The 26,977-nt window shown below is 49.6% G+C and overlaps 1 protein-coding gene across 1 annotated transcript in view; it reads right to left on the reverse strand.

The window, feature by feature from the left end:
* NAT8L (N-acetyltransferase 8 like) overlaps positions 1-23,806 on the reverse strand; it is a 37,862-nt gene extending 14,056 nt beyond the window's left edge. Inside the window, 3 exon segments of the mRNA XM_052780674.1 lie at positions 21,537-21,701; positions 23,157-23,354; positions 23,357-23,806. Of these exon segments, the coding sequence (XP_052636634.1) occupies positions 21,537-21,701; positions 23,157-23,354; positions 23,357-23,492 (499 nt within the window). The 5' untranslated portion in view covers positions 23,493-23,806.
* Positions 23,807-26,977: the final 3,171 nt, after the last annotated feature.

The following is a 26,977-nucleotide window of genomic DNA, read 5'->3' on the forward strand; positions in this document are numbered from 1 at the left end:
ATGAGCTGCACAGCTCTCCCCCACACAGCCAACAAGGATGGTGGGTGAAAATAAATTCGTTTATTTTTGCCGCAAATTCTTCTACACCCTTTGGTGAATAAAAGGCCGGTGGGTGGATGGGTGGAAAGACTGGAGCCAAAAGCAATAGCAGAGAGTACTGCTAGAAGAGAGGGGGAAAATGAGACATCAGCCTTCCCCACCACCATGAGTCCTACGCGATTGACTATAGCAGGTTCCCACAGCTAAGTCCCTCAGCGCTCAAGGACCGCTACCCTGAAAAACAGAATTTAACAGCAGTGTCTTGCTCTCAAAAAGCAAAGCTCTGTCTGCCAGGTACTTTTAAAATCCATTGTTTTCTAGTAAATCCTAGTATTTCCACAGGAGCAAGCAAAGCTCTGCCACCCCAAAACATCCTGAACTCACACTTGGGTCCTCCCCGGTGCCAGCACCCAGGCACGGAGGGGTGAGGGGCCGAGCCAGGTAGAACCTATTCCTGCTTTGCACAGGGCTGGAGAGAGGACAGAGCAGGTCCTGCGGCCACCACCAGCTGCTGGTGCTCATTTTGCGTCGGTGGGGTTGCACACCTGCAGGAAGGAGTTTTCCTTGGAAGGTCAGCTCAGGGCAAGTATGGAAACCTTGCCCAGAGGCAGGCCAGTCTTTTCCCTCGTTCTTCAAGGGTGGCACTGCTATCCCCCGTAGCCAAGCTCTTATTAAATCTTTGAGGGTTATTCGGGGAACATAATTTCCAGACAGACATGCAACTTCTCAAGGCAATGTCCCTTCAAGCACAGACTGTGATTTTCAGTTCATGTCACAGTGATGCAAATGTGAGCAATTCTCCTCCCGGCTCACAGCTGTCCTGGGTGACATCCTCAGAGCATCATCCAGATGAGGGGACCAGCAGAGCCACTCAGCAGCTACCACCACCACTGCTGGGAACCCGCCAGGCGAACGGCAGCTCCTCTGCGTGCTTACAGCAGAGCCAGGAAAGCATCTGAGGACTGGTCACAGTGAGAAAAGGAAGCTGAAATTAAGAGAAACTCTGGCCAGACCGCCCAAAATGAAAAATTAGGAACCTCCATCCCTGGCAGAGGTGTGATGTGCAGGTGTGAGCTCTGGAAGGGGACGGGGGCTGCCCACAGGCTCGGTGCGTGTCTTCAGGGCTTTGCTGGGAGAAGCAGCATCCTGCACAGGGCAAACATCCCTCTCTATCCTAGGTTTTCCCCCAGGCTGCTACAAAGGGGCAAAAGGGGAAAAAAAAGCCACCACCACAAACAAACCCCCAAAACCAAAAATCATCCCTGCGCTTCCCATAGGACAGGACTTGCAACTGCCTGTGTCCCTTGCCTTTAATATACCTACAAAAAAGCTTGCCAAAAGTGACAGGCTTACTAATCCTAGAGATCCGAATGCCCCCAAACTCCTCCCTGCTGATGTACTGCGGCACAGCCCAGTGCAACACCAATGCACGGAAATACCGGGACAGAGGAAATGCAACACAGTGTTACATCATGAAGCTTTAAATATTTGCCCTTGTAGTCACTTGTTCATCCTCCTGTGCCATCTTCTGGTGTGATTTTGGCCAGAGCAGCAGCCCTTTCTGCCAAGCAGGGGTGGTCCGAGCAAGGCATTACAGAGGGAACCAGGGGGTGTCTTGCACTGGACACAGTGCTGTGCAGTTATTACTTATTTACAGATAACCAGTTAAAAAGCCCCAAAGTTCAGTGTCTTGCCTCTCCTCCTGCCAGCACTATTTATACACATCGCTTTAAGCGAGACAGGCCATGCGCAGCAGCAAGCGGACAGAGTCCCCAGCCCAAAGCTGGCTGTGCCATGGCTGTGTATTGCTGATGCCATTTAAATCCCTGCCCTTTTACCCTGTCTGGGTTTTGAAGAGGGACCAAAGGAGCTCAGCACTTGAGGCAGCTCTCCCTCCTCCTTCCCCTCCATCCTCGGTGAAATGCAGGGCAGACCAGCCAAGTTACATCAACGTCAAGGGAGAAACGACGCTCTTCTGGGGAGACTGCGGCTGCCGTGATGTGAATGCTGCTGGCGGGAGGAGTTTGGGGCACAGACATGACACATCGGCTGCCGCCCGGCCACAGACACGGGCGGCTTGGGCACAGGGACTAACCAAGGACAGGCAACAGCTGTACCTGCTACTGACTGCAACTGCTCAGCTAGCCAGGATGGAGAGGGATTTATTTCTGTGTTTATGAGGCACATTATTATCCTATTATCTCTTCTTACCTCCGTCTTTCCCATGTCTTGAGTTTCTCTCCCTTCCACCTTTCTAGTTCCCCTTGGCTTCAAGCAGGGCTGCATAACAGCTCCCACAACTTCTGCTAATAACTCTACACTTGACTTCAGTTAAAAGGCATTCCTGGAGGGCTCCTACAAAATAATGGCATTTCAGAGTAGTTTATGGCCACGGAAACCGGGTGTGATGTGAGAGACCCCAACTCTGACACTCCTGACACCCATGAGCATTCCTCTACACCAGACAAGGCCCAGGCGTGAGGGAACAGAAAAATGTCAGGGACTCACAAGAATTATTCATGCATGAAATTAGAAATGCTGTGGGACCCCTTCCTTCCCATAAATAACTCCACATAACCTACCACCGCAGGATTCATTGCCCCGTTATAAATAATTGCCTGCTGGAAGAGCACAGGGCAGCACATCTATATGCCGAGGGTGGGTGACACCCCTTGATTCATGGGGCATCTGGGCAGCAGGCAATGACATCACCTGCGCGGCATGAAAAGAGGTGGATGATTCGGTCCCAAACAACAGCTCAGATGATACTTCTCCATCTACCTTCTTTTCCACCCTTGCTACGTTTCACCTTTGTTGTTGTTACCGAGGGCTGAAGCTACTTCCAACCATCTCTAAGCTCAGGCAAAGCCTCCAGAGCCACAATCAGCAGGGGATCGGTGGGATGACAGTGACATCCAGCATTCAGTCTGCAACATGGCCACAGCTCAGTTCTATACACATTCTCTACCAGAAACACCGTGATCACAACCCACAACAGCAATGGGTCTCAAACTGCCCCAGGAGACAGGAATTCAGAGGCGGCCTCTGCAGCTGATAAGCCAGAGCATAAAATGAAACATGGGGGGCAATGGGGTTTTGGACTGCAGGCAACAGCTGGCCTGAACATCTGTGCAAACCCGAAAGCATATTTGGATTCAGACTGGTATATGCTGTAACGTGCCACTGCTGATAAACCTGGAGCAGCAGCACACGCTGCACAGGTGATGGTCCCACCAGGAGGTTTTGCTGCAGTCCAGCTTTACCTTCACCTGGGGATGGAAAGGGTGATGGGGTTGCAATTTAGAGTAACAGTACAAGAACTGCCTTTCATCAATGCCTGCTCCATGCTTCCTGATGGGAGCTGGTCCATCCTCAAAAGCACCCAGCTACTTTATCATAGGTATTCCATTTTGGGCTGTCAAAGCCCCTGGAAAACCCCCAAGATGTTGACAGCTAGCTGTAGTTTACTTCCACTCTAATATTTTGGCTGGAGAAAAAAAAAAACATATTCTGCAGCAAATGGACTTCAGAAAGTGGCCAGGTTTGGTCCTAACAGCATCTCCTGCTGCCACTGCTGGGGATGTAACCCAGCAGGCATTTCTAATCTTCTTAAAACCTTTGCTTTAAACCTCACCCTGTTCCTCTGAAACACCTAAATGACAGCTCCTACTCATGCACCTTACTCCTCTAAAGCTTCAGGAGGACCCAACCTGGACATCTGGATCAACGCAAGCCGTTAGTGGCCATACCCCATGTCAGTGCTTCACGGGCTGCTTTTTCAAACAGGCTTCAGTCCTGCGGGGCCCAGAGTGTCACCACGTGTGACAGCACCGGGGGAGCTCAGCAAAGCCCCGGGAAGTGCTCGGCACATCTCAGGAATAGGCTTTTGATGAGACAGCTAGAAATCCAGGCAGTGCTGCAGACAGGGTAAAGACAGCCCTTCCAGCACATTTCAGAGGGTGCTATATTAAGAAGTGCAACAGCAGGACTTTAAAATCTTGTATCTGGCTCTTTTTGCTGGCCATGATGCACCTGAAAAGCAAAGACTGTAATAAAGCCAACGTATAACAACTGTTCAAGAAAAAGCTGCAGAGGCAGTTATGGGGGATTAGAAGTACCCTGGTTATCAGGGCATATTTAGCCTGGTCCATCGCTCTGCTCTCTGCTATTGAAAAGAAGGACACGCTACAGAAAAAGGGGAGACAAAACCACCGATGTAGTGATTGGGGTCTACCTGCTGGGTCATCAAGAGAAAGCACAGTTTGAGAAACCAGGCATTGTCTGTGGTTTTTGCATGTGAGCAATTGTTATCGATAAGCAAAGAATTAAATAGCTTAAAGGAGCGGATAAAGACTAGAATGTGTGATTTTGGCCTGGCATTGTCCTCAGGGCTAACTGGATGATGAGTCCCAGCTCAATGGAGCTGGCTCAGCAGAACAGACTGGTCTGCACAAATGGACAAAACCAGAAAAAAGTATTTAAAATACTTTCAGAGTAGATATTCCCTATGCATCCAAAATCCACACTAAGCCTATCAACTGCAGAGTCAGACCTTAAGTAAACCAACGCTTTAGGATTTAGACTGGTTTTTAGTTAGAATTTTAAAGGAAAAAAGAAATCAAGCCAGCTTTGCTAGCCTGCATCCTCCCAGCAACTGCTCCAAAAGACTGACATGACAATTAGCCCCCCATTAGTTAAATTAGTTTACAAGATTAAATGTGTTGCTGTTGTGTTTTAAGCCAGCTCCTTCACAGGACATTGTTAAGGCTCGGTCTCCATCTTCTACATCAATCTTTCACTATATGGCTTTATTGCTTTCAGAAAGGTACTGAATTTACATTACAGTACTTTCCACTTCCAAATACTGAAAAAAAATGGAAAATCTACAATTATTGGATGTTTTAGAATGCATTATTTGCTGAATGACTTTTACTTCATATGCATTACTGTAAAAAGGCACTGAGCAATAATCATCAAATGATGTCCTTTTAGCCTAGCAGTTGGCCTAGCCATAAATCATACAGGGAAAACGGATAGAATCCATCTTATTTTCACCATCCATCATTACTCCTCCAGTCTAAATTTAGCCAAAACTCCCTTTAGTTCAACAGAAGCGCCTGTATCTACACAGGTATTGCGCCAAATGCTTCACAGCAAAGAGAAACTAATGTTACATTTATTTAAGGTGAAATAATAAATGCAATTCTGAGCTCTACAAGGACTTCCAAGGAGTTTTATGCTGCTCTAACCAAGGTCAACAACTTTTAAGGTGAGTCACCCTCCAGGACAGCCCCTCTTCTGCAAATGACCACAGCAAAAGCCTACACAGCTCAGCGCAAACAACTACTTTTAGCCAGGAATAAGGTAGGCAAGATGAATGATGACACCAAGCTGTGTGGTGCAGTCGACACACTGGAGGGAAAGGATGCCATCCAGAGTGGCCTTGACAGGCTTGAGAGGTGGGCCCATACAAAAACTCATGAAGTTCAACAAGGCCAAGTGCAAGGTCCTGCACATGGGTCGGGGCAATCCCAAGCACAAACACAGGCTGGGTGATGACTGGATTAAGAGCAGCCCTGCGGAGAAGGACTTGGGGGTGTTGGGTGACAAGAAGCTCACCATGACCCGGCAATGTGTGCTTGCAGCCCAGAAAGCCAACCGTATCGTGGGCTGCATCATAAGAAGCATGACCAGTAGGTTGAGGGAGGTGTTTCTGCCCCTCTACTCTCGTGAGACCCCAGCTGGAGTACTGCGTTCAGCTCTGGGGCCCCCAACATAAGAAGAACATGGAACTGTTGGAGCAAGTCCAGAGGAGGGCCACAAAGATGATCAGAGGGATGGGGCACCCCTCCTATGAAGACAGGCTGAGAGAGTTGGGGTTGTTCAGCCTGGAAAAGAGAAGGCTCTGGGGAGACCTTATAGCAGCCTTCCAGTACCTAAAGGAGGCCTACAGGAAAGCTGGAGGGGGACGGTTTATCAGGAACTGTAGTGATAGGACAAGGGGTAATGGCTTTAAACTGAAAGAGGGTAGATTTAGATTAGATATAAGGCAGGTAGATTTAATGGGAGGGTGGTGAGACACTGGCACAGGTTGCCCAGAGAAGTTGTGGATGCCTCCTCCCTGGAAGTGTTCAAGGCCAGGTTGGATGGGGCTTTGAGCAACCTGGTCTAGTGGAAGGTGTCCCTGCCCATGGCAGGGGGGGCGGAACTACATGATCTTTAAGGTCCCTTCCAACCCAAACCATTCTAGGATTTTATGAATTGCTCCCAAGATGTAGGTTCAAACTTAAGGTATGGTATAATGATGTTTTAGGACAGAATAACCCATCTATGCATGCAAGCTCTTTAAATCAGAATCTAAAACAAGGCTGAGAGGTGCCTCCCCTACCTTACAGCCAGATCACCTACCTATAGTGAAAAGGGAGGGACGAAAAACATTTGTGTATTTAAAACAGGACAGACAAAAAGACCCAAACCAAAACACACCCCAAAACAGAACTCCATTGCTTACATTACTTGTGGAGGCATCAAGGATGGCAGAGCTGGGAATAGGTCTCCCCAGCAGGTAGCCGACTGCATTTTACAGCATATAATCCCAACGTATGGGATGGTGTTCCCCAAGTGCTGGTGCAAATGCTGACTGGTTCTGCAAACACACCCGAATCTATGTCTGTTAAGTCAGAGAAGTGACAGAAAGCAGCAACGGCGCAACATTCAGTTGTAAGTCATGTAAAGGATGTATACATTCAGCCAAAACACACTGTATGGCATGTTTCAGTAGTTCTGAACATGGGTTGTTTTTCCCCTCTTAGCACATTCCTGCTGCCCTCAAAAGCCTCTGAATGAGGACTTCACTACCACAGCAGCTGATGAGCAATAATGGCGAGTAGCAGTTAGCAATATTTATGGTGCAGAAACACTGACCAGAAAAGTCTGAGACCCCAGGGCAGCTCCTCTGCTTTCCTTCCTGGGGGATACCAGGAACTGGCAGACAGGGACTGCATTTCACCAAATGCTGCATGGCAAAGAGAAGCTACCATGATATTCTACTAATATTAATGATAAATCAGACTCTGCTGCACTCAAAGCCTTTCTTTCTGCAGATGACTTGAGTTTCACAAGAATCCTACCTTGTTGCTAACACAATGAATCAAACCTCCCCGACCTTTAACTTTCCATTGTATTAATAATCTACAGGAGTGAAACAGCAGTCACAAGGAGTTACATTTTCTCTGAAACCACAGTGAAGAATTCATTACTCAACGTGGAGGAAAGCATCAGAAAAAAAGAAAAGGTTCAGGGCACAGATTTGGTACAAACTACGGGCTGAAGTCAGATGGTACAAGCTTGATCTCCTTGAGCCTATTGCAAGCAATAAATATTTCTTCCTATTTCTAGCACAGCAGCTTGAAATGGTGCTGCGCACACACCCCCTTCCCAGAGCTCAGGCATCCAACAAGGACGCCAGTTATAATCAGTTGGGACCAACCCACCCCATCATATCACAGCACATGAATAGTCACCATCTGCCACACCAAGATGAGCCCCCCAAATCCATTGCAATGGACTGGGAAGAGCTCAAGAGGCGAGGAGTAAGGGTGGCACTGAAGCGCAGCTCACTGACTGTCCTCCCCAGCCGCTTGCCAAGAGAGCTCCTTTGGGCACTTCTCACCGGGACCAATCCTGTGTGACCTGTTAGTATGAGCCTCCCAACCAATGGGTCACACCTAGTGCCCTAACCTCTGCGTAAGGAATAGATGACTAAATAACAGGGGAACCGAAATGATAATAAAGCTGGTAAGGAAAATCAGGCTCAGGTCAACCAACCAAACCCACAGCCTCTCTGCTCTGCTGCCATCAAGGCGGCACAGTGTCTGCAGAGACACTCATCCTGGCATGGAAGGTGATGGGGAAAAAAAGCAATTTCCACCTGCAGCATGCCAAGAAACAAGGCCTTTCCCTTGGAAAGGTGGTCTGCCATGCACTTCTGACATCCAAGGCTAGAGGTAGTGATAGGACTAATGTTTCAGTTTGTAGCAAATGCAACTCCTGACCCATATAAATAAATGAATAAATAACTAGCAAACCTCTCTGGAAGCAAACCTCTCTGGAAGCAAACCTTCCAAGTATGCCCTAAGTGCTTTTAACACCATCACTCTTCAAATACTGGAGATCTTCCTCCAGCAATGACTCTTACCCTACAACGTACCAACCAGCCCATCTTCTTCTGGAAGAGCAGGGAAGGAGGCACTCACCCCACCACACGGGACCAGACCCCGAGGCGTTTCACTGTGCTGCTGTGGGGCTGAACCTGACCCATTGAGAGCTGCAGGCACCTCCTGGTGTTTGCACCTTCCCACACCTCCAACCCAACCCTCAACCGACTGACACAGTGGGTGGTGACTCCGGTGGTCAGGTAGAGTCAGCAGACGGGGTACCGCTGCGTTCCCATCCCGCTGTACTTGTAAAGCCTGGCTGTGGGAGATGCTGAGCCCCTCCTGAGATGGTATCTGGGGGTCCTCAGCCCTTCCGAGGCAACTGAGCCATTGTGACAGCCAGGACTCCCAGGGACACTACTGCAATGGGCTCCCTCTCCTTGAAAATAAACACAGGCTTTCTTCCAGCAGGAGAAGCCTGTGAAGGCAACCCACTGCCCTTCTGGAACCACCTCCCCATGGCCATCTCACTGCTGGCTCCCACTGTAGATTAACACCTTTCTTGCCTGCAGCCCTCTTACTCTTTTAGATTTACTGTAAATATTTAATCCCTGGAGGGCCACTATATTTATACTTAACTCAGCCAAACTAAGCCCCGGAGTAAGGTTGCTCTGGTGTGTCCCACCTCTGTATGCTAACATAAAGGGCTCCCCCCACGCACTCTGCTGGAGCCCTACAGAGCAAAGAGGGCAAACACTGGGTCAAGACTTCACTTCCTTCTGTCATATAAGTAACGAAACTGGAAGTCCTCTACAAAGCCTCAGTATTGTCTCCTTCCACCCACCACGCTGCAGATCACAGCAAAACCTCCTGAGAAGTGCAAGCCTCCATCACCACACATCAATTTTTAACTCTCAGCAAACCAGTGGCAATGCCCCATGTAAAGCCAGAGCACTGCCACGATGCAGAAAAACTGGATGCTCACTGTTGTTAAAACCAACGTGTTTCTACATCCCTCTTCCAGTACATCAAGGCCAATGCGCCTTGGGTGTAATTCTACTGAACTCCACTACTGCAGACTGAAACTAGCACATTTATTTAATATGGCAGCATAAGAAAATTCTACATCTATAAATACATGAACATCTGTCAGGCTGGGCAAAGACAATGGACCTGTTGTGGATGATGCATTAACAGAAAATGAAAATTACATGTGTAAATCTCTACATCTCTAAAATTAAAAAAGAAAAAAAGCCCTTTGCCACATATTCAGACTACTACGCCAGACCAATCAGGCCAAAACGTCCCTACAAAAGCCTAATCCGGTTATTCCCAGATCTCCTGTGATGACCATCTATCACCACCTTACACCCCACATCCATGTGAGTGGGGTTGCTTTGAGCCCCAGCCTCAATACCAGTCACGAGAACCGGGGATTTGAAAGAGGTTTGCAAAATAAATCAGTGGAGTGAGTGGGTAACGGGCCACGTCTTACTCTGTTGGGGAGACACGTGGGAAATGAAGGGCAGTCTGCTCAGGGCTAGTGAAAGCAGGTATGTTCATGCCGTGTACCATCAGCCTGTGGTGCACTCATTCACCAAGTATCTGCGGAAAGGGCATCAACTTATAAATATGAACAGCACCTACAGCAACCAGAGCCAGGACAGATACAAATCCACACAAACCTGGGTAGAAATGCAGTATTTTGAGGATCCATTGGATTTTCCCGACTAGAAAGTCACCACTGAATAACACTAAACCCCCATACCTGATGTAAGACAGGGCAGAAGGAATATAACTAAGAGCAGGTTCACACCTGCAACAACTCCTCCTTCTGATGTACCAGTTTTCCCTAAAACATCATAAATTCATCTTGCAGGCAGCTGACAGCATACACAGAGCAAACTCAAAGTTTACTCCATCATTACATTTCCCATTTATATCACAGGTCTCCTGTAAATATCAAAAGAGCACTTGGACCTGTACTAAAGGATGCCCCTCAGCATATGCTAAACTCCCAACAAGAGACAAGGGATTTAAGCCCATGATTAAGTTAAAGCAAATGCTCCACTGAATCTTTAAGCCAAACCATACCAGAGTTCACTCTCAGTGGATGGGGGGGGGGGAGTTTTTTTAGAATTTCACTGAAATCCTCTTTAGCTGTTTTGAGTTATCCATGAAAAATGTTCCCACTTCTCAAGAAACCTTGCAGATGCTTTTTAGACTACCGATGGCTCAAAAAAAGCCCCGTAAAACCTGATGATGGCTTACTCCCAAATGAAAATCGCTGCCCGAGAGGCACAGCTTGATGTTATCCTCTGAACATTTGCAGGTTCTGAAATCACACCAGACGTATATTTTCATAGCCATTAAGTGAATCTAATTGACTTTACAGGCAGCAAAAGCTTGAAAAGGCATTTTACAAATACCCCTTTTAAACAGTTTGGATTTTTAGAGAATCTCTCATTAGCATCCCTTTCGTACAGTAACTTCCCCCTACCCCCTGCTCACTTTCTCTCTTTTTTAACAAATCCCACCACTAACAATGTAATTCCAATAACGAGGACTTTACCAAGACACTCACTGCTGTTAAGCGGACAGCAGCCGGGTATCTGCCATGCTTTTATTGCTCTGCCTCTAACTAACCATCATCTAAAATTGCTTAGCACTTACAAATGGCAGGTGCTCCAAACCAGGCTATTTTCAAAACCTTCTCTTTGCAGTTCTACTATTTAACATTATTTTAAATTGAAAGACTACAGATTTAGGTCTTCCCTGGATTCCCACTACAAGTGTTACACAGTGTTTCTGATGCTGTTATCTAGTTCCAGGGAAGATGAACAGATTTGGCACCTCCAAAAAAAGAACAAAAAGCCCTGATCTCAGCAAATGAAATGGATTTTTTCCTGTACTCTGGCTGCAATAATGATTTTATATATCCTATTAAAACAGGAAGAATGTGGTTTATAGGAAAAATCATAGCAGAAAAGATCAACAGGCCATGCCCAGATTCATCTGGGAGCGATGTGGGTCAGACGCTCTAAAGAAGGTGTAAGAAATCCTGTTGTTGGCAGTTCATTTGCCTTTAGGCAAAATGTTCTCTCCCCACCATCGCCGACACGTGGGTTTGTGCACTGACGCACTCTGTTTTCAGCTTAGCAGACACAATATCCTCGTGCTGCTGACTTCTATTTATTTTTTCATCTTTGTTATTCTGAGTATTCTACAAAAAAATCCCCAAAACCAACTTGCGTTCACCATGCAAAATATCTGAACGACAAACTAAGAAGGAGAAGAATGAACTTATAGAATGAAATTAAGCAAAGGGACATAAATTTAAAAGCGTAATGGAAGGAAGGGGAAGATCAGATACAAAGATGGATGCTGGGTGTGCAACCATCGCTGTTGGGAAATGCCAAAAGTGATGAATGAAGCAAGAACCAGACCAGAAAAACCCACCAGAGAATTCAACACAGGGATGGACAAGAGAGCCAAGCAGAATTCAAAGGATAAAAATGCAAATATTGCAGCTTGACGCAAGACTGGAAAAGTGGGATATAGAACTGCTGTGGCAGGGGAAGGAGGAGGGGGAAAAAATGGAAAAAAATAATTCAAGGAACCACTATTGGTTCCCAATAGTAGATGTTATTATCTGATAGCTGTTGAAATGAGAGTTGTATGTGAGGTGCACTGAGGAGCCATTCATGGCCGGACAGCTGGTCCATCACCCCCCATTTCAATTAGCAGCGTTAGCACAGAGACCAAGAGCTGCAACTGTAAAAAGCAAATAAACTTGCATCTCTGATGCCAGTTTCCAAGTCGGGATTCAAGCACATTGGCAAGAGAGAGTGGGAGCAGCTTGTATAGCAATTACTGGTGATCGAGGATAAATCTAGGCAAGTAGCTTACTTAAAAATGCAGGTTTTGTCCACATTTGTCCTGAATTCACCAAAGATCTTCAGCTGGGAAAGAAAAAGCAGAGGAAAGCCAGGCTGGCACTAATCCTGCGCACAGCTCATCCCCCAGCGCTGCTGGCCGAGACACCTGCACACAGCTCGTCCTCCCCGGGATCGCAGGGGATGTCCCGGCTGCCGGGACTTCGGAGATGGTCCCCCTCGACACCACCTCTTCAACTACTACACTGGTATGAAATGCCTAAATATATAATTTAAACACAGCCTGGGATCCAGGCAATCCCAGCGCTGGCTCAGTATAGATTTAATAGTGTCATGCAAAGTACAGAGGGACCTGCCTAGGAGGTAGCAAACATTAACTGTATCATGGCTCTACTATAATCAGTATTTTTTAAATATATACTTGGGTCTGACCTTTGCTTCTTAAGGAAGCCTGTAACAGAACCAACAATTTTGTTTCAGGCTGAAAGAAGTATTACATTCATCACTAAACACAAATTTTTGCTTCTTCATAGTGAAAAAATAGAGAGGGAGTAGTAAATCAGCTTAATTTGGATCAAAACTATCCTCCCTTTTATTTTCTAGTTCCTGAACTGAAAAATCATTTTCTCATAAAACCCCCTGGTTTTCAGTTTTGCCACTTGGATAAACCCTAGAAGCAGCACATGAATTTTAAGTGACAAATATTACTTGCAAGGTATCATTTCAAACAGTACACGCTAACGTGCGACTAATGCATTGCATTTTTTCTATTAGTGCTTACACTGTTGCAAATCCAATTTTACGTAGCAGTATCTCGTGTAGCCACTTAAAAATACACCTGTAATACATGTTTCCTGCTACCTATTTTGAAAAGTCTCCTTTCACTCACAGGATCCCATTTTAAAGCACAATCCCAGCTTGGCACTAAACCATGTCCCAGGTCTAAATTTTAGAATTATCCTGTAAGAAATAAAATTTTCAATTCGTGAAAGAAACACTCATCAAACAGTTATAGAAGACAATAAATGATACTGTATATGCTTTCATAAATAGTTAATTGATTGCTGGGGTCCAACAGGTCAATAGATGACTTAAGAGAATGGCTCAAAGCCATCTGTAACAGATACCACAGCTTGTACCTGGCTCTAACCAGACCACTACAAGCTAATTTTTGATGCATCCTTAATAAAAGGCATGAGGCTTCTTGGTGATTCCACTTGGCCCTTAACAAAAAAAACAAAAGAAAAGAAAAAAACCCAACCAAACCAAACCTTATTATTTGGTTACAAGAAATAGATTTGTAAATAGAAACTAGGTAAGACACGCTGCTATCTTTGGATTCCCTTTAAGACTGCTTTCATTAGCCACCTGTCAGGAAAAAGAAACAATTCCTCAGCTTCCTACAAGGGGGGGGGGGGGGGGGGGAATAAAAAGGAAAAAAAAAAATCTAAAAATACAGTTTGAAGCTCCCGGTTTCGCCGATGCAGAAAGCAACAACAAAGGCCCATACATCCCTCGGCTCCTCGCAGAACCAGGTACCGTCAAAACACTCTAAGTCTGTCTTTTTGCTCTAGTCTGGAAGGGAATAGCATCAAACGTGATTATTTGTAACAGATCCCCAGCACTGTATTACCAAAACAAAAGCCTGTGCTCTGCAATACACTGGTAAACAACGCTGTGAGCTCCCGGAGCCCACAAGGGGCTCGTGGCCAGCCCAAGCCCTGCCAGCCATTCCCATCCCAGGTAATTAAATATAACCTGCCTGAATAAAGATTTAAGCCTACAGAAGGAATTTCAGAAATCCACTCTGAGATTTGGAGAGATTTGGAACAGTCGGTCTTCTTGTAAATCAGGCCGTTCATTTAGGCTTTTACACAAAAACTGCTTTTTCAATATATTTAGAGGTCTTAAGATAGAGAGCAATGCCTAACAATAATTTCTGAAGTATTTGGGCCCCTTGTCGTGCACACTGAGAGGAACCAACCTGACCACAGACACTCTTGGATAATCCTAAGAGGCTAAATATAATAAATAAATATAATATAATAATGTGCTTGGGAATAAGATTTTTCAGTTCATGTTCCTACATCCAAGATTCATTGTCAAGAGGGGCTCAAAGCTTTGTACTCTTAAAACCCTTGCCACTAGTTAGATACCTGACATGGAGCCTAGATTTAGGCTATTATGAAACTCTTAACCTGAAATAGACTTTGGGGTAATTGTTTTAAATCTTGGCCATTCCTAAGAAAGCAAGAGAAAGATGAAAAGCCTCTGAAAATCCTTTATAAGAGTAATTAATTTGCATTTAAACTTGTGGAGAAAATTCTGTAGTCCTTTTTAGGCTTATTCACTAAGACAGTAGTGAGGAACTGCATACAACCATGCTAGAAAACATCGAACAACAGAGAAAACATTTAAAAAAATTACTCAAAGCCAGAAAAAAACTAGAACACCTGATGTTCCTGCCCCCTTCATGTTCTTAAGTCCCAGTATGGCTTGTGTTTTCTGGTCTTGAGAAGTTAACTGTGCCTAAAATACTACAGATGTTCAATCTACACAACTTATTACTTCTTGTATTGAAGATTAATGAACAGCACTTGCATGTGCCGGAATTTTTAAACACCTGCAGGCAGAGCTTACGTTCAGAAGCATCACATCCACCCAGTCATGGCTACAACTCAAACACCAGTGCTTTAACTGACTGTCATGTCCATTAGGGACTACCTTTAGAGAGAATTTTTGAACACATGGAGAAAAGAAAAAGATATATTGCTCTGCAAAATTTACTATAAAATCTATTTTAGTCTAATTTTGACAGGGGACCGTGCCAAAGCTCATGGATCTGCAGGGAGAGCTATTTTTGTCTTACAGATACACACGTTGAGGAATGGGTTTGTGCATATGTTCCTACTTATTTATCACTGGAATAGGAGGGGGGGAAGGCTGCAGCGGCTTGCCCACGAACACGCTTATCCCATTTGCGTGGATGACATAGCCATGAATCCGCAGGCTGGTCCGCTCATCAGACAACTTCAGTTTTCTGATGTGCCAGCCCTTGGCCGACAGCACCGCTTTTCTACTCTGCACTACCTGAAGCCCCCAAAAGTGGAAAAAACCTTGAATAATAAAGATTTTGTGGGGCAGAAAGACCCTGCAGGCCCCCGAGTGGGTTGAGCAGAGCTGACCCGCGTGGCTCGGCACCACGAGGGATGCTGGCTGCATCACCTCCAGATCTACCCGGCTGTCCTGGTTTCGACGACACCGACGCTTATCGGCAGAGGCGCAGGGTTGGGCTGGGACCCGGCAGAGCTGCCTTCAGCTCGCCCTCGCTGCCAGGACCGGGGAAAGCCCTCAGTCAGCTCTGGGAATGTGGGGTGGAGGTTAGGAGCTCTGGTGCGGGCTGGTGCTGGCCCTGGCAGCGCTGTGCCTTGGTCACTGTGCCCATGCTAAGCGACTGCAGGACGGGGCTGCCTCCAGATGCAAAAGCCAATGCTCCTCCGCAGGGAAACAAAGCAGCCACGCGTGATGGAGTGCAAGCCATATCAGAAGAGGTGGGGTTTGGGAGAGGCAACCTGACTTTAAAGACATTTTACATGATTCAAATAAAAACAAAATATTTCAGTCCATTACTAATGCTGGACAAAGCACATCCTTAACACTTGGAAACATGAGTTGTTTTTCCTATTGCTTCCCAATAAACTCCACACTGGAAACGAGAAATGCCAAACCAGGCAGTTCCAGCACTGCTGGACTGTAGAAACCCGAAAGCAACAATGGGAATTGCTGAGCAGCAGCACCCCTGACCACCCCCCTTGCGGGAGGCCAGCCTCGGAAACACTTTCAGACATAATACTTCCCACTATAAAATACATTAAAGGTCTCTAATCCTAATCTTGTAGGATCTCTCTGATATGGAGATCGTGTCCCTTGAAGCACCCTCATTGAATTGCAGAGAGATGCCAGCGCATGAAATGCTCACAGGACGGACCCTCCGCCGCCTGAGGACGAGACCTGACCTCAGTTCCCGGCAGTGGTGGGGAGCATAGCCGGGAAACACCGAGGCAGAGATAAGGACACAGCCTCTCCCCTGGGTTTTCCAGCTCCGAGCCCCACGCCGGAATCCTCAATGCCCTATGCGCTGCGTGAGGAGAGGCACGCGTGAAAATCCTGATACACAACAGCTAGCTCAGGGGTTTGGCAGATACGTGAGGTCAGGGCACTGCCTAAGCCGGCAAGAAATGCTGAAGATAGGGATGCTTCAGATTCCAGCTGCCTCTCGGGCACCGAGAGCGGGGCAGGGCTCTCCGAAAACACATTCCTCCACTGGGAAGCAGCAGCCCTGAGCCCTCTCCCGGCGTCAGGTAACTAAGCCCTTTCTTTGCAAAGCAAGGGCTGCTCTATTCTTTCCAAACAATGTTATCATTTGGCAGCGGCGCTCCTGCTTATCTGGCAGCTTGAGCATTACCCAGAATGTGGAAGAACAGGGCTCCACGGCTGCCCCTCTGCCCGGGGGCTCTGTCGTGGGGAGAAACCACCCCCCCTGCCCCGACCCCAGCTTGCAAAGGGTCTGGGCATGGCAGAGCAACTGCAGCTCCCAGGCTGAGGATCTCCTCCCAAGGTGGCCCCTGTATTCTCCCTACACCTCAAAACTCACTGCTGCTGACCCCGCAGCCCCCCCCGGGGCTCGGCACCTGCTGAGCGGGGTTAGCAGGAGCCGCACGATTCACATCCAGCTGCTCACCTTCTTGCAAACACCTAGGTTCAACTCTTCTGGTGTCAGCTCTGTCCTTCTGGCATCAAACCCACTGTGAACGAGCCCAATCCAAGAGCACGGCTAAAATACTTGCCCGTTACCCGGACAAACATCTCGCTGAAGGCGAGGAACACCTCAAAAGGAACAAGCAGCAAACAGGATCTCACCTCCTCACAACCCAGCTCTGGCCCCACCTCAACTGGTGTCCTTCTGGCAGAAGACTGTGATCCCAAAACCTCTGCCAAGAAGGGCAGGACATCCCTCCTTTGGGCTCAGCCGAGGAATGTGCCACCCAAGAGCGGCAGGAATTGAACCCTAATGAGCCATCCTCCTGCAGCCCCTCTTCCTTAGGGCCCTGTCCCCCAGGGAGGTTGGGGTATCAGTGCAGGCTCTTCATCCGCACCCTCACGTACGAGGGGACAAAAGGACGGGGAGGCTCTGCTCACCCCTGGACGGAGGCAGAAGAGCAGAAGGACGCGTCCCCTCCCAGCACGAGGCAACCAGAGGCACCCCCCCGCCCAAAGAGCAAGAGCCGCGGATGCGCAGCCACTGCCGAAAACCGCAGCTCTCAGCGTGGCGTGGTTAATGTGAGCCGACACCTCCCGCAGCAACCACTTCAGCTTCATCTGCTGCCTTGCGCAAGGCAGATGCCCTCAAGGCTCTACCAGGTCCTGCAGCCACAGCTCTCCAGGTTGCCGGTCCGTCCCTGCTGTCTGTCCGTCTGGCCCTGCGGCACTGGGCATTGCAACGCAGCCACCCAGCTCGTCGCCGGTGCCCAAAACCACTGCCAAAGGCCAGCTCCCACTATCACCAGGTCTTTGCACCACCATGACACGTATGCACACCCCCCAGCAGACCCTGCCAGGACAGCCAGCAGCAGGAGATAACACTTCAAACCACCACAGAAAGACATGATAGCTCATCAGCCAAAGCCCCAGCTCCGCTCGTCTTGGAGAGCAGCGGTTTTGCATCGGAGGCAAGGAGTCCTGGTTTCCATCAGCTCTCCAGCGGAGACCTCAGCCTCGCCAGGATTGCTCTAACACACCAACCACTGCAAAAAATATACAACACAACCAACTGGGACAGAAGCTTGAAGAGGCATTGTAAAATTGATTATTCGTCAAAATCATCAGACCATAAAAGAAGCTCCAGCTGTGCTCCTCTTATTTGCATAGAGAAATGCAAGAGGCAGGGCTCTATTTAAAATTAATTCCTTCTTTTTTTTTTTTTGTTTTTTGTTTACTAGAGCCTAAGTTACTCTGGTTGACAATTAAGCCCATTATCCAACTTCTTTCTTTTCTAGCACCCTAGTGCCTTTTTTCATAGACTATGAAGAAAAAAAAGAAAAAAAAAAAAGGAAAATTCCAATAACTGCTATTTTAAAATGAAAAATGCAAGTTTACAAAGAGCTCAGGAAGGTGTTTGGACCATTCAACCTTCTGTTTTAAGACCCCAGCAGAGGACTCAACACAAACAATTCCTTTCAAATCAACAGCAATTTCAAGCCACCCCGCTGCGTATGAGCTCAAAGTTAAGCGCTGGCCCAAATGTTCTGCCAGATCCTTGGCGTAAGTGTAGGAGGGCAAGAGAAAACAAAGATTTAAATTTTGGCTAGTGCACTTCTGCAAAATCACTGTCAGCACATATTTTTCAGTTCATACAAAATCCAGTGGAGGAAATTTAAAACAATAACTAACTTGGAGGCGAGCGGTTCAGAAAAACTGCAGAAGAAAAACCATAATACGATGTAACTCATGGGACTGCTCAACACTAATCATTAAGCTGGGTGCTTACAGTATCCCATTGCAAAACGGGTCCTTTTGGTTCAGTTTTAAAACTGACCCACAGTTTTTGTGGATGCTGTGGCAAAACCACCAAGAATGACCCGTTTTAATAGTTAAAATATTCCCTCTCTGTAGACGCCTGCCTTACCAGAGGATATTTGCTGTAGATGCTCTGTACAACGGTTCCCCAGCCCTGGGTACCACAAGGAGCCCACTGCAAACAACAGGTTTTCGTGCCTGGGTGCCATGGATGCCAAGAGCAAAACCTCAGCAAAGCCATGACCAACATCATGATGTAAGACCTTAAGACCACGTCCCAATTCTACCTTCGCATTCGTCACCCTAAGAAACAAGAATTCATAAACCCATCACAGAGATGCTCCCTTTCTCCATTTTCCATGTTGGAAAAAAAATATTCAAGCCGGTAAACAAAGATTCTCCAAAGAAGGAGCAAGAAGTTGCCTGGTCATACTCCCAGACAAAGCCAGGCCAACCTGCAGTTACATCAGGTTGGGTTTTTTTAACTCGTCTAGTCAAGCTCTGCCCATCTCCAGCCTCTTTGGGCCCCTGTTCCTGCACCCGATTACCCCCGCTGTGACCATTTCTTCTCTAACACCTCATTGAGAAAGCTCTCACTAGTATCTCAGCTGGAGCAATACAGAGGACAACGAGCCCTTCTCATTCCCACTGCAATCGTTTCTGCCTGCGTGCTAATTTGTAAACTAGCCAAACAGAAGACAAACTTGGGGCTGGAAGTTGTTTTATTGTCATTTTTCTGTCCTTTGGGCAGGATGGGCAGCGCTGACGTGGCACATAGCTGCCTTTCTCTGTACGTTCAGACAGACGGCCTCCGAAGCGTGCAAAACTCTGGGCTTTTCCAAGACAATTGTATTTATACTGCTATCTTACAGGGAAGAAATCCAGCAACTGTATTTTGGGGGAAACAGGAGCAAAACACTGGATTCGTGCCTCGTGCACAGCTCTACCAAATAGCAGCACACGGCTTCATGGCACATGGACAGGCATCACCGATGGTGCCAGTCCCGACCCGCGCACACCCTTCTCCTCCCCAGTCGCCAAAGCCTCTTTGGGCTTTACCCGATGATGACTCCAGCCAACTTGCTTAACACCACTATCATCAAGAACCTTTAACAAGCACAAGCGATCCCATAAGCCTGCTTTTTGTCGCACGGCAGAAGCCTAATAACACATGATTAAATTCTGTCAAAAATTAAAGCCCACACACTTGCTGTACAATTGAAATCAGCCCTTTTAGGTACCAAATAAAAGCAATGCTAACATTTCAAAGACATGCTGCCAACACAGCTGAACCGGATTACATTACTGACCCTAAACAAATTGAGGGCATTCCTTACTCTTCCTCTGAGTCCTTTTCCTTTATTTTCTATATATGCTAGTGTTGTAAATACAGGCACTTGGATCCATGCCCTGAATTGTGAACGTACAAGTGCCAAGGATTAATGAGTGATGCAGCTCAAACACTTAGTAACTCCGTGTTACACGTTCTTACTCTCCTGCAGTCCCCTGCTACTTTCTCCAGCATAATATGTTGTCGAACCTCACTATAGAGGTACAAAAGTGTTTTGCTGCAAGCCCTTTTATTTTTGTGACACCACCTTTTAATGAAGCTTAAGCTTTTTAAATACAAGTCACACATCACTTAATTTTTACAGAAACAAGCACTGCACACGAAATACAACCTGTGTGCAAAATGGGAGAAGATCTGTACAAGATATGCGCTATGATGGGAAATGAAATCTAAAGCAAGCACATCTAAGGTATTTGGGGATTTTCATTAGAGGAGGAGCATCATTTTAGCAAAATGTAGTATTGCACATGAGAAGTGAAGGAAAGTTTGTGGCTATGGTACTTCCCATGAGTCCTCTAAAAGTGACCAGGAAGAGGTTTTGTCACACCTGGGGAACAGCAATGATACAGCAAAAACATGGTCACATGGAAAAAAACACAGTAGGTACTCTGAGAAGATGGAACTAAGGTGGGATACTGCCATCACCTTGCTCTCCCGGCTCACCACCAGTACTATGCGACCACCAAAAGCAAGCCCCAAACCCCAAGTGACTGCCCAGCCATCCATCCCCTTGCTCTGCCCCTCAACATGGATGTATGCCTACAAAAAGGGAAATAGCACCTGACAAGTTCTAATGGGACTTTTTTTCTTTTAAATAATCACATAAGAAATCTTTTACAGCTTAACAAGCAAATATCATTAGATACTATGTTTTTAATTACATGCATATATGTAACAAATGGATGAACTCATTACGTCAAACCCAGGCAGCATCCCTTTACATACCTGATCTGTGCCTCTTCCAAAACACTTGCATTAAGGAACGTTCTTCTTGAATAATATGGGAAAACGGGCGCAATAACTAAAACGGGTTCCTCTATGCATTTAGGCTAAAAAGCCTTTCATGTCCCCATCCTCCCGCCCTCAGAGCTAATACCAAGTGCAAGGAGCAAAGAAATACCGAGCTCAAGAAGTAAGGGCTGGGGTGGACCTAGCCTGCAGTAAATAACCCGCATCATCCAGCCTCAGTGTCCCCAAGCCCCCGTGCCCCTGTCCCCAGACCGGCCGCGGGACCCAGGAGAGCTGTGCTCTGGGCAGGGAGGGGGTAGACGGAGGCTGCCTTGGATGACTAGACAACTTGGGAGGGGGGAAGGAAAAAAAAAAAAACCAACCCCAAAACCCCAAACCAAAACAAAACCAGAGATGGCTTTGTGCCTGGTGTGGCTAAAGAGCTGCGTTCTGGCGGCTTTTGAGCTTGCTCAGTGCTGCTGACAGGAGGAAAAGGCGCCAGCAGCAGGGAGCAGCCATGTTCCCCGAGCAGGGCTGGGGGAAGTCTCCCTCTGGGGAATTCATACTCACCTGGCGGTTTCATGTAATATTGCTCAATATCAGACATGTCCGTATGCAGCGCACAATCGAGATAGTGGAGGATAACTTTTCTACTGAAGTAGTACCTCATGCCCATCAGAAAGATGGGCAAACAGCAGGTCAGCAGGAAGGACTTGGTCACAACAAAGCATATTACTATGGAGATAAGGAAGAGAAATAAACGATACCTGTCAGAAAAGAGAATTTAGTGTTGATTTCGGAATACAAACTCATTATTAAAAAAAAAAACAAGCACAGACAAAATACACATTTGCAGTACACACACAATTCACGCTCTCGAGATTATCGTGTTACGTGACGGCGTATCGCGCCGAGATAACCCCCGAGAAGTTTATGGGGGTGCCTGGAGAGAGCCGGCGGGGAGGATGCCGCCGTGCCACGGCAGGTCCCACCGAACACCCCCCCCCGGCAGAGAGGACGCCGAGGGCCAGGCACACCCCAGGCCCCGCTTGGCTTTCCCCGGTGAGGCCGAAACGTGGCCGGGGCGGAAGAGCCACGCTGCAGGCGCTCCGCTCCGCAGCCATGTGTTTGTCACTGCGGCATTACTATTTCCATCACGGGAAGCACCGACTCCCGGGGAAGACACCCTGCTCGCCTCGATGCCGGGGATGCTGCCGAAGACCTGGGGGGCTTCTGCGGACACCCCCGAGACGGCGGCTTCCCCCCCAGCATGACCCTGGCCTTCCAGAGCCGCCGGCTGAGCCCCATTATGCCCCAAGTTTCTGCTGGGGGTCCCCCTCCAGCCCAGGGCCCTGTCCTCCCCCCTGGCTGGGGCACGGGGAGGGGTGCAACCTGCCTGCAACCCCCAAGGGCATGAGAAACCAGCCCAAAGCTTGCTAAAGGGGGGGGGGGGGGGCACATTTGCAAGGGGGGGGAGGGCACACATTATTAATAATGTGACCCCCGCTTCCGTGCAATTATATACACGGGGGGGGGGGGGGCATGTTATTATTTGCACAGGGGAGGGGGGCACCTTGCAGGCACTCTGGGAGGTGACCCCCCCCCCTCCGGCTCGGCCCTGCTGCAGGGGGTTACCCCCCTCCCCAAGCCGGGGGGGGGTCCTGCACTGGCGGGCCCGGCTGTCTCCAGGCAACGTCGGCACGCTGCGGCCCCCCCCCCTCCGCGCTGGGCTGCGCGGGGGCGGTGCAGTGCGCGGTGCAAGGCCCCCCCCCCCCCCCAAAAAAAAAAGGCCTGGAATAACTAAAAGGACGACTCTACCCTCACCCCCGCGCAACCTACGCGGCGACACCCCCTCCCCCCCTCCAACTCCCCTTCCTTAAAACCCGCGCAGGGTCGCGCATCCCCCAGCAAGGCTCCCCCTCTCATCATCACCATCATCATCATTCCCCCCCCCTCCCCTCCAAGCCCCCCTGCCCCCGCCGCAGCGCTGCGGCTCCGCGGCCGCTCCGCACGATGCTGCGGCGTTCCCCCGGCCGCACACACCGCAGCGCGCCCGGGGCGGCGGGTCCCCGGCTCCTCCCGCCTCTCCGACCATTTTGTGAACACCCAGGCGGGGGGGGGGGGGTAGGGGGGGGGAAAAAAAAAAAAAAAAGCCGCGACCCCCTCCCCCAAAAGGGAGCAGATACTCACCGGCCAGCAGCCCGTAGAGCAGCTGAGTGAGGGGCTGCTGCTTCAGCCCCCTGAACGCCGTGTTGGGGATCCGCTCCATGATACCCTCGTAAAATATGCGGCGCACCACCTCCTGCTCGGAGGGGTGGAATTCGCGGATATAGACATTGTCGCGTCTGGGGTCCTCTTTTGGGGAGCTGAGGGGTGGCGGGGGGGGGAGGAAGGGGAGCCCGCCAAAGAGGGCCACATCTGGGAGGAAGAAACAATGATCGTATCTTTTTTGGATCCCGGGATTGATTCATGATCTTCCGCCACAATCTTGGTCTCACAAACCATCTTGGGAGACAGACAATGCATGCAAACCGGCCGCGGGGAGGGGGCGGAGGAGAAAAACGGGAGGGGGGGGGGAGGATATATAAAAAAATTTAAAAAAAATTAAAATTAAAAAAAAAAAAGGAAAAGGGGAGGGGGAAGGAGCGGGGCGCGGAGCAGGGACGGAGACCCGCCAGGCAGCGGCGGCGGCGGCGGCTGCGCGGGGCGCGGAGCGGCGCGGCCGGGCGGGACGGGAGAAAGGACCTCCACTGCATTTTGGAGAAGCATTTATAGGGCGGGGGGGGCCGCGGGTCCCCGGGGTCCTAGCGCCCCCCGCATTGGCTGCGCAGGGTCGCCATGTGATCGGGGGGGGGAGGCGGGACGCGCCCCCCCCCCCCCAATCCCCATCCCTATCCCCATCCCTATCCCTATCCCTGCACCGCCCCTTGCAAATTACTACGGCGCGTCCCTGCGCGGGGGGCGGCGGCGGGCCGGCGTCCTCCCGGGGGCTCGCACGTCTCTACCCGCATCCACCGGTGCATGGGGCGGCGGTGGGGGGGGGAACACACACGTTATTTATTTATTTACAGCGAAAGCACCATACTCCCGGCAGCTTTCTGGAATAGTCGCTGCGGGTGCGCGGCGCTGCGCGGAGCGCTGCGGGAGCCTGCGGAGCCGCGGGGGACGGGGTGGGGGGGGGGACGAAGACACGGGGGGGGGGGTGTCGGCATCGGTCGCACCGCGTCCCGGCGGGCTGCGGCGCGGGCTGCTCCGTGGTGAGTCATTCAGCCCGGCGGAGCGTCCCTGCGCAGCTCCGCGGGGCGCGGAAGGGGGTGCGGGAACGGGAACGCTCTGCCGGGGGGGGGGGGGGGTTGTGTGTGCAGCCGCCAGCGCCTCCCGAGCCCAAATAAATCCCCCTCCCCATATATCAGCGTGTCCCCGTCCCCCCCCCCCCCCCCCGCCCCGGTCGGTAACTTTTCTTCCCGTGCCCACGCCGCTGCGCGGTGCGGGAGCGCGGCCGGCCCCGCCGCCTCCGCGGGGCGGAGAGAAGGGGCGGGGGGGTGCGCAGGGAGGAGAACGGGCTCCTCCTCTTCGCAGGACCCGAAAAGCTTCGGCCTCTCCCGGTTGGAACCGGCCGGCATCTGCCCGAGGCATGCGCCGTGCACGGCCGGTGCAGGGACGGGGCGGAGGCGGGAGGATGCTGGGCGGGGAGCCGGGGTGCCCCGGACCCCCCTTCCCGCGAGGTGCATCCCCCGAAAGCTTCATCTGTGCCTCCCCCCGCCAGGTGACACCCGTGTAGCCACCCCTGTGGGGTGCAGCTCTGCCTCCCCACAAGCTTCACCTGTGCATCCCCCCGGGAGGTGCATCCCCCTGGGACATGCAGCCCCCTGCAAGCTTCAACTGTGCCTCCGCCTGCAAGGTGCACCCACGCACCCCCCCCCCCCCGAAAGTTTCATCTGTGTCTCTTCCTCCTGCAAGGTGCACCTGTGCATCCGCCTACCAGGAGGCACCCATGCACCCACCCCTCTTTGAGTTTTATCCCTGCATCCCCCTGCGAGGTGCACCCATGCACCCCCCTACAAGCTTCATCCCTGCATCCCCCCGGGAGGTGCACCCGTCCATCAGCGAGTGTGGCTGTGTTGCTGGCACCCTGCAAGATTTGCTGCCCCGGGAGCCCCCAGGGTATGTTTTGGTCCTCAGGAAGATGCACGGTGACTGGATCTTTGCTTCAAGCTAAAGCATCACTGTGATGATTTCATTGTGGTTTCATTGCTTCACTTTTCTATTAAAAACTGTTCAGGAGTTAAGAGACATGAGAGAGGGGAGAGGGGGAAGGATTAGGTAAGGGCTTGGAAACCTTCCCACCTAGAAGAGTGGTGCCAGCACCCCGCAGGCTCGCGGTGCATCGGGTGTCCCTGGTGGGACGCTCCTCAGGCGGCTGTGGGACCCACTCGTGGTCAGACCCTGCCGTGCTGCCAGCCTGCTCGGAGGGGCTGGCACGGCACGGTCTTGCTAGCAGCAGGCTCAAGTGCCCGCAGAGTTCCCATTTCTAACGAGCATCTTCTGCAACTGCAGCCAGAGCAACCCCCAGTTCCCAAAGCCTGCGACTGTCTGAACCGGAGATCAAAATGTACAATTATAAAAGATGGCATGGCGCAGGTACGATGGCGGCCTTGCTGCTCGGTGGATGCGTTAGCCAAAAGAGCAACATCTCCTGCTCGAGAGTGGAGTGTCCTGTGGGAAGGACATCCCCCCACGGGGAAAGGCAAGACATACAGCATCCCCACGTCCCCCCCATCACGTCTTACCTCAGCAAGGATCAGTTGGACTCCTGCACGCAGGAGATACCTGGCAGCCCCAAATTCACTAATGTAAAGGCAAAGAGTCTGTGAATGGGGGGGAAAAAAAAAAAAAATCGGGGCAGTGTTTGCCTTTGAATTCTGAAAGCTTCGGGCCAAAGATAGGAGGTTGCTGTTTCAAAAATATAATTAAAATAACACTTAGTTTCCATATGCCTGGGTTAAGCAGGCATTTATTTTTGTTTGATCCTTTCTAGTCAGATGTGTTGCTTATTTATGAAATAACTACAGTAATAAAAACAACCCATTCCTTAAAAAAAAAAAAACCAAACCCCACTGCAGTTATATAACAGCCAGGGGAGCTCCCAGTTCCAGTCCCAGGCTATGGACCTGAGTGTTTGCGGATAAGTTATCTTTAGAAAGGCACTAAATACTTGTTTACTATTTATGCTGCCACATTTGAGCATCTTATGTACAGTAATTAATATCCCCTATTCCCCCGAGGTGAGGGGGGTACCGTCATCCTCTGCCTCAGCGAGGGAACTGAGGCACAGAGGAATGCAGTGATTTATGCACCATCATGCAGTAACTCGAAGAAGACACAGGCACCGGACCAGATTTCCCAAGTCCTCCTCACTGTCTGAATGCCAAACTTTGCCTTTCTTACTGCAAAGCCAAGATTTCAGCTTTCTCTGTAAACGGGGGTGAAGGGGAGGCTCCGGGGGTGCCGCTGCACAGTGGGGAGGAGGGATAGGGAAGGAGCAGGCAGCCGTGACTGACCGAAGCAAATGTCAGTGCAAATCAAGGGCCTCGCTGAAATCAATTGCAAAAGCCAGTCAGGTTCGCAGACGGCAGATTTGGGCCCCTGGAATAAAAAGGATATTGTTAACAGCAGCTTGCTGGCAAGGCAACTGCTCTGCCAGGAGCTTTCAGTCTTTAAGAACGCAGTTGTCATCCCAAGTCACTGAGGATTTTGCTCTCGGGTTTACTCCCGCTCCTCCAGGACCTGAGGGTAAATCTCCCACATGCCATGACCGACTGCTGAACCTCATGGATAGAACTAATTTAATTAAGATGGACAGTTTAGAGTTTGAATGTCGTGCCAGTGCTCTCAGCAGCTCTCACTGCTCAGTTTAAAGAAGGAGCTTGTATAGATGTTTGATCCATTGGTTCGGCTGGGGAAAAAAACCTCGGATAACCAGGGCAGATTGCGCAGTTCTGGGGGCTGAG

The sequence above is a fragment of the Harpia harpyja genome, chromosome 2 (assembly GCF_026419915.1).
Source record: "Harpia harpyja isolate bHarHar1 chromosome 2, bHarHar1 primary haplotype, whole genome shotgun sequence".
Classification (NCBI taxonomy): domain Eukaryota; kingdom Metazoa; phylum Chordata; class Aves; order Accipitriformes; family Accipitridae; genus Harpia; species Harpia harpyja.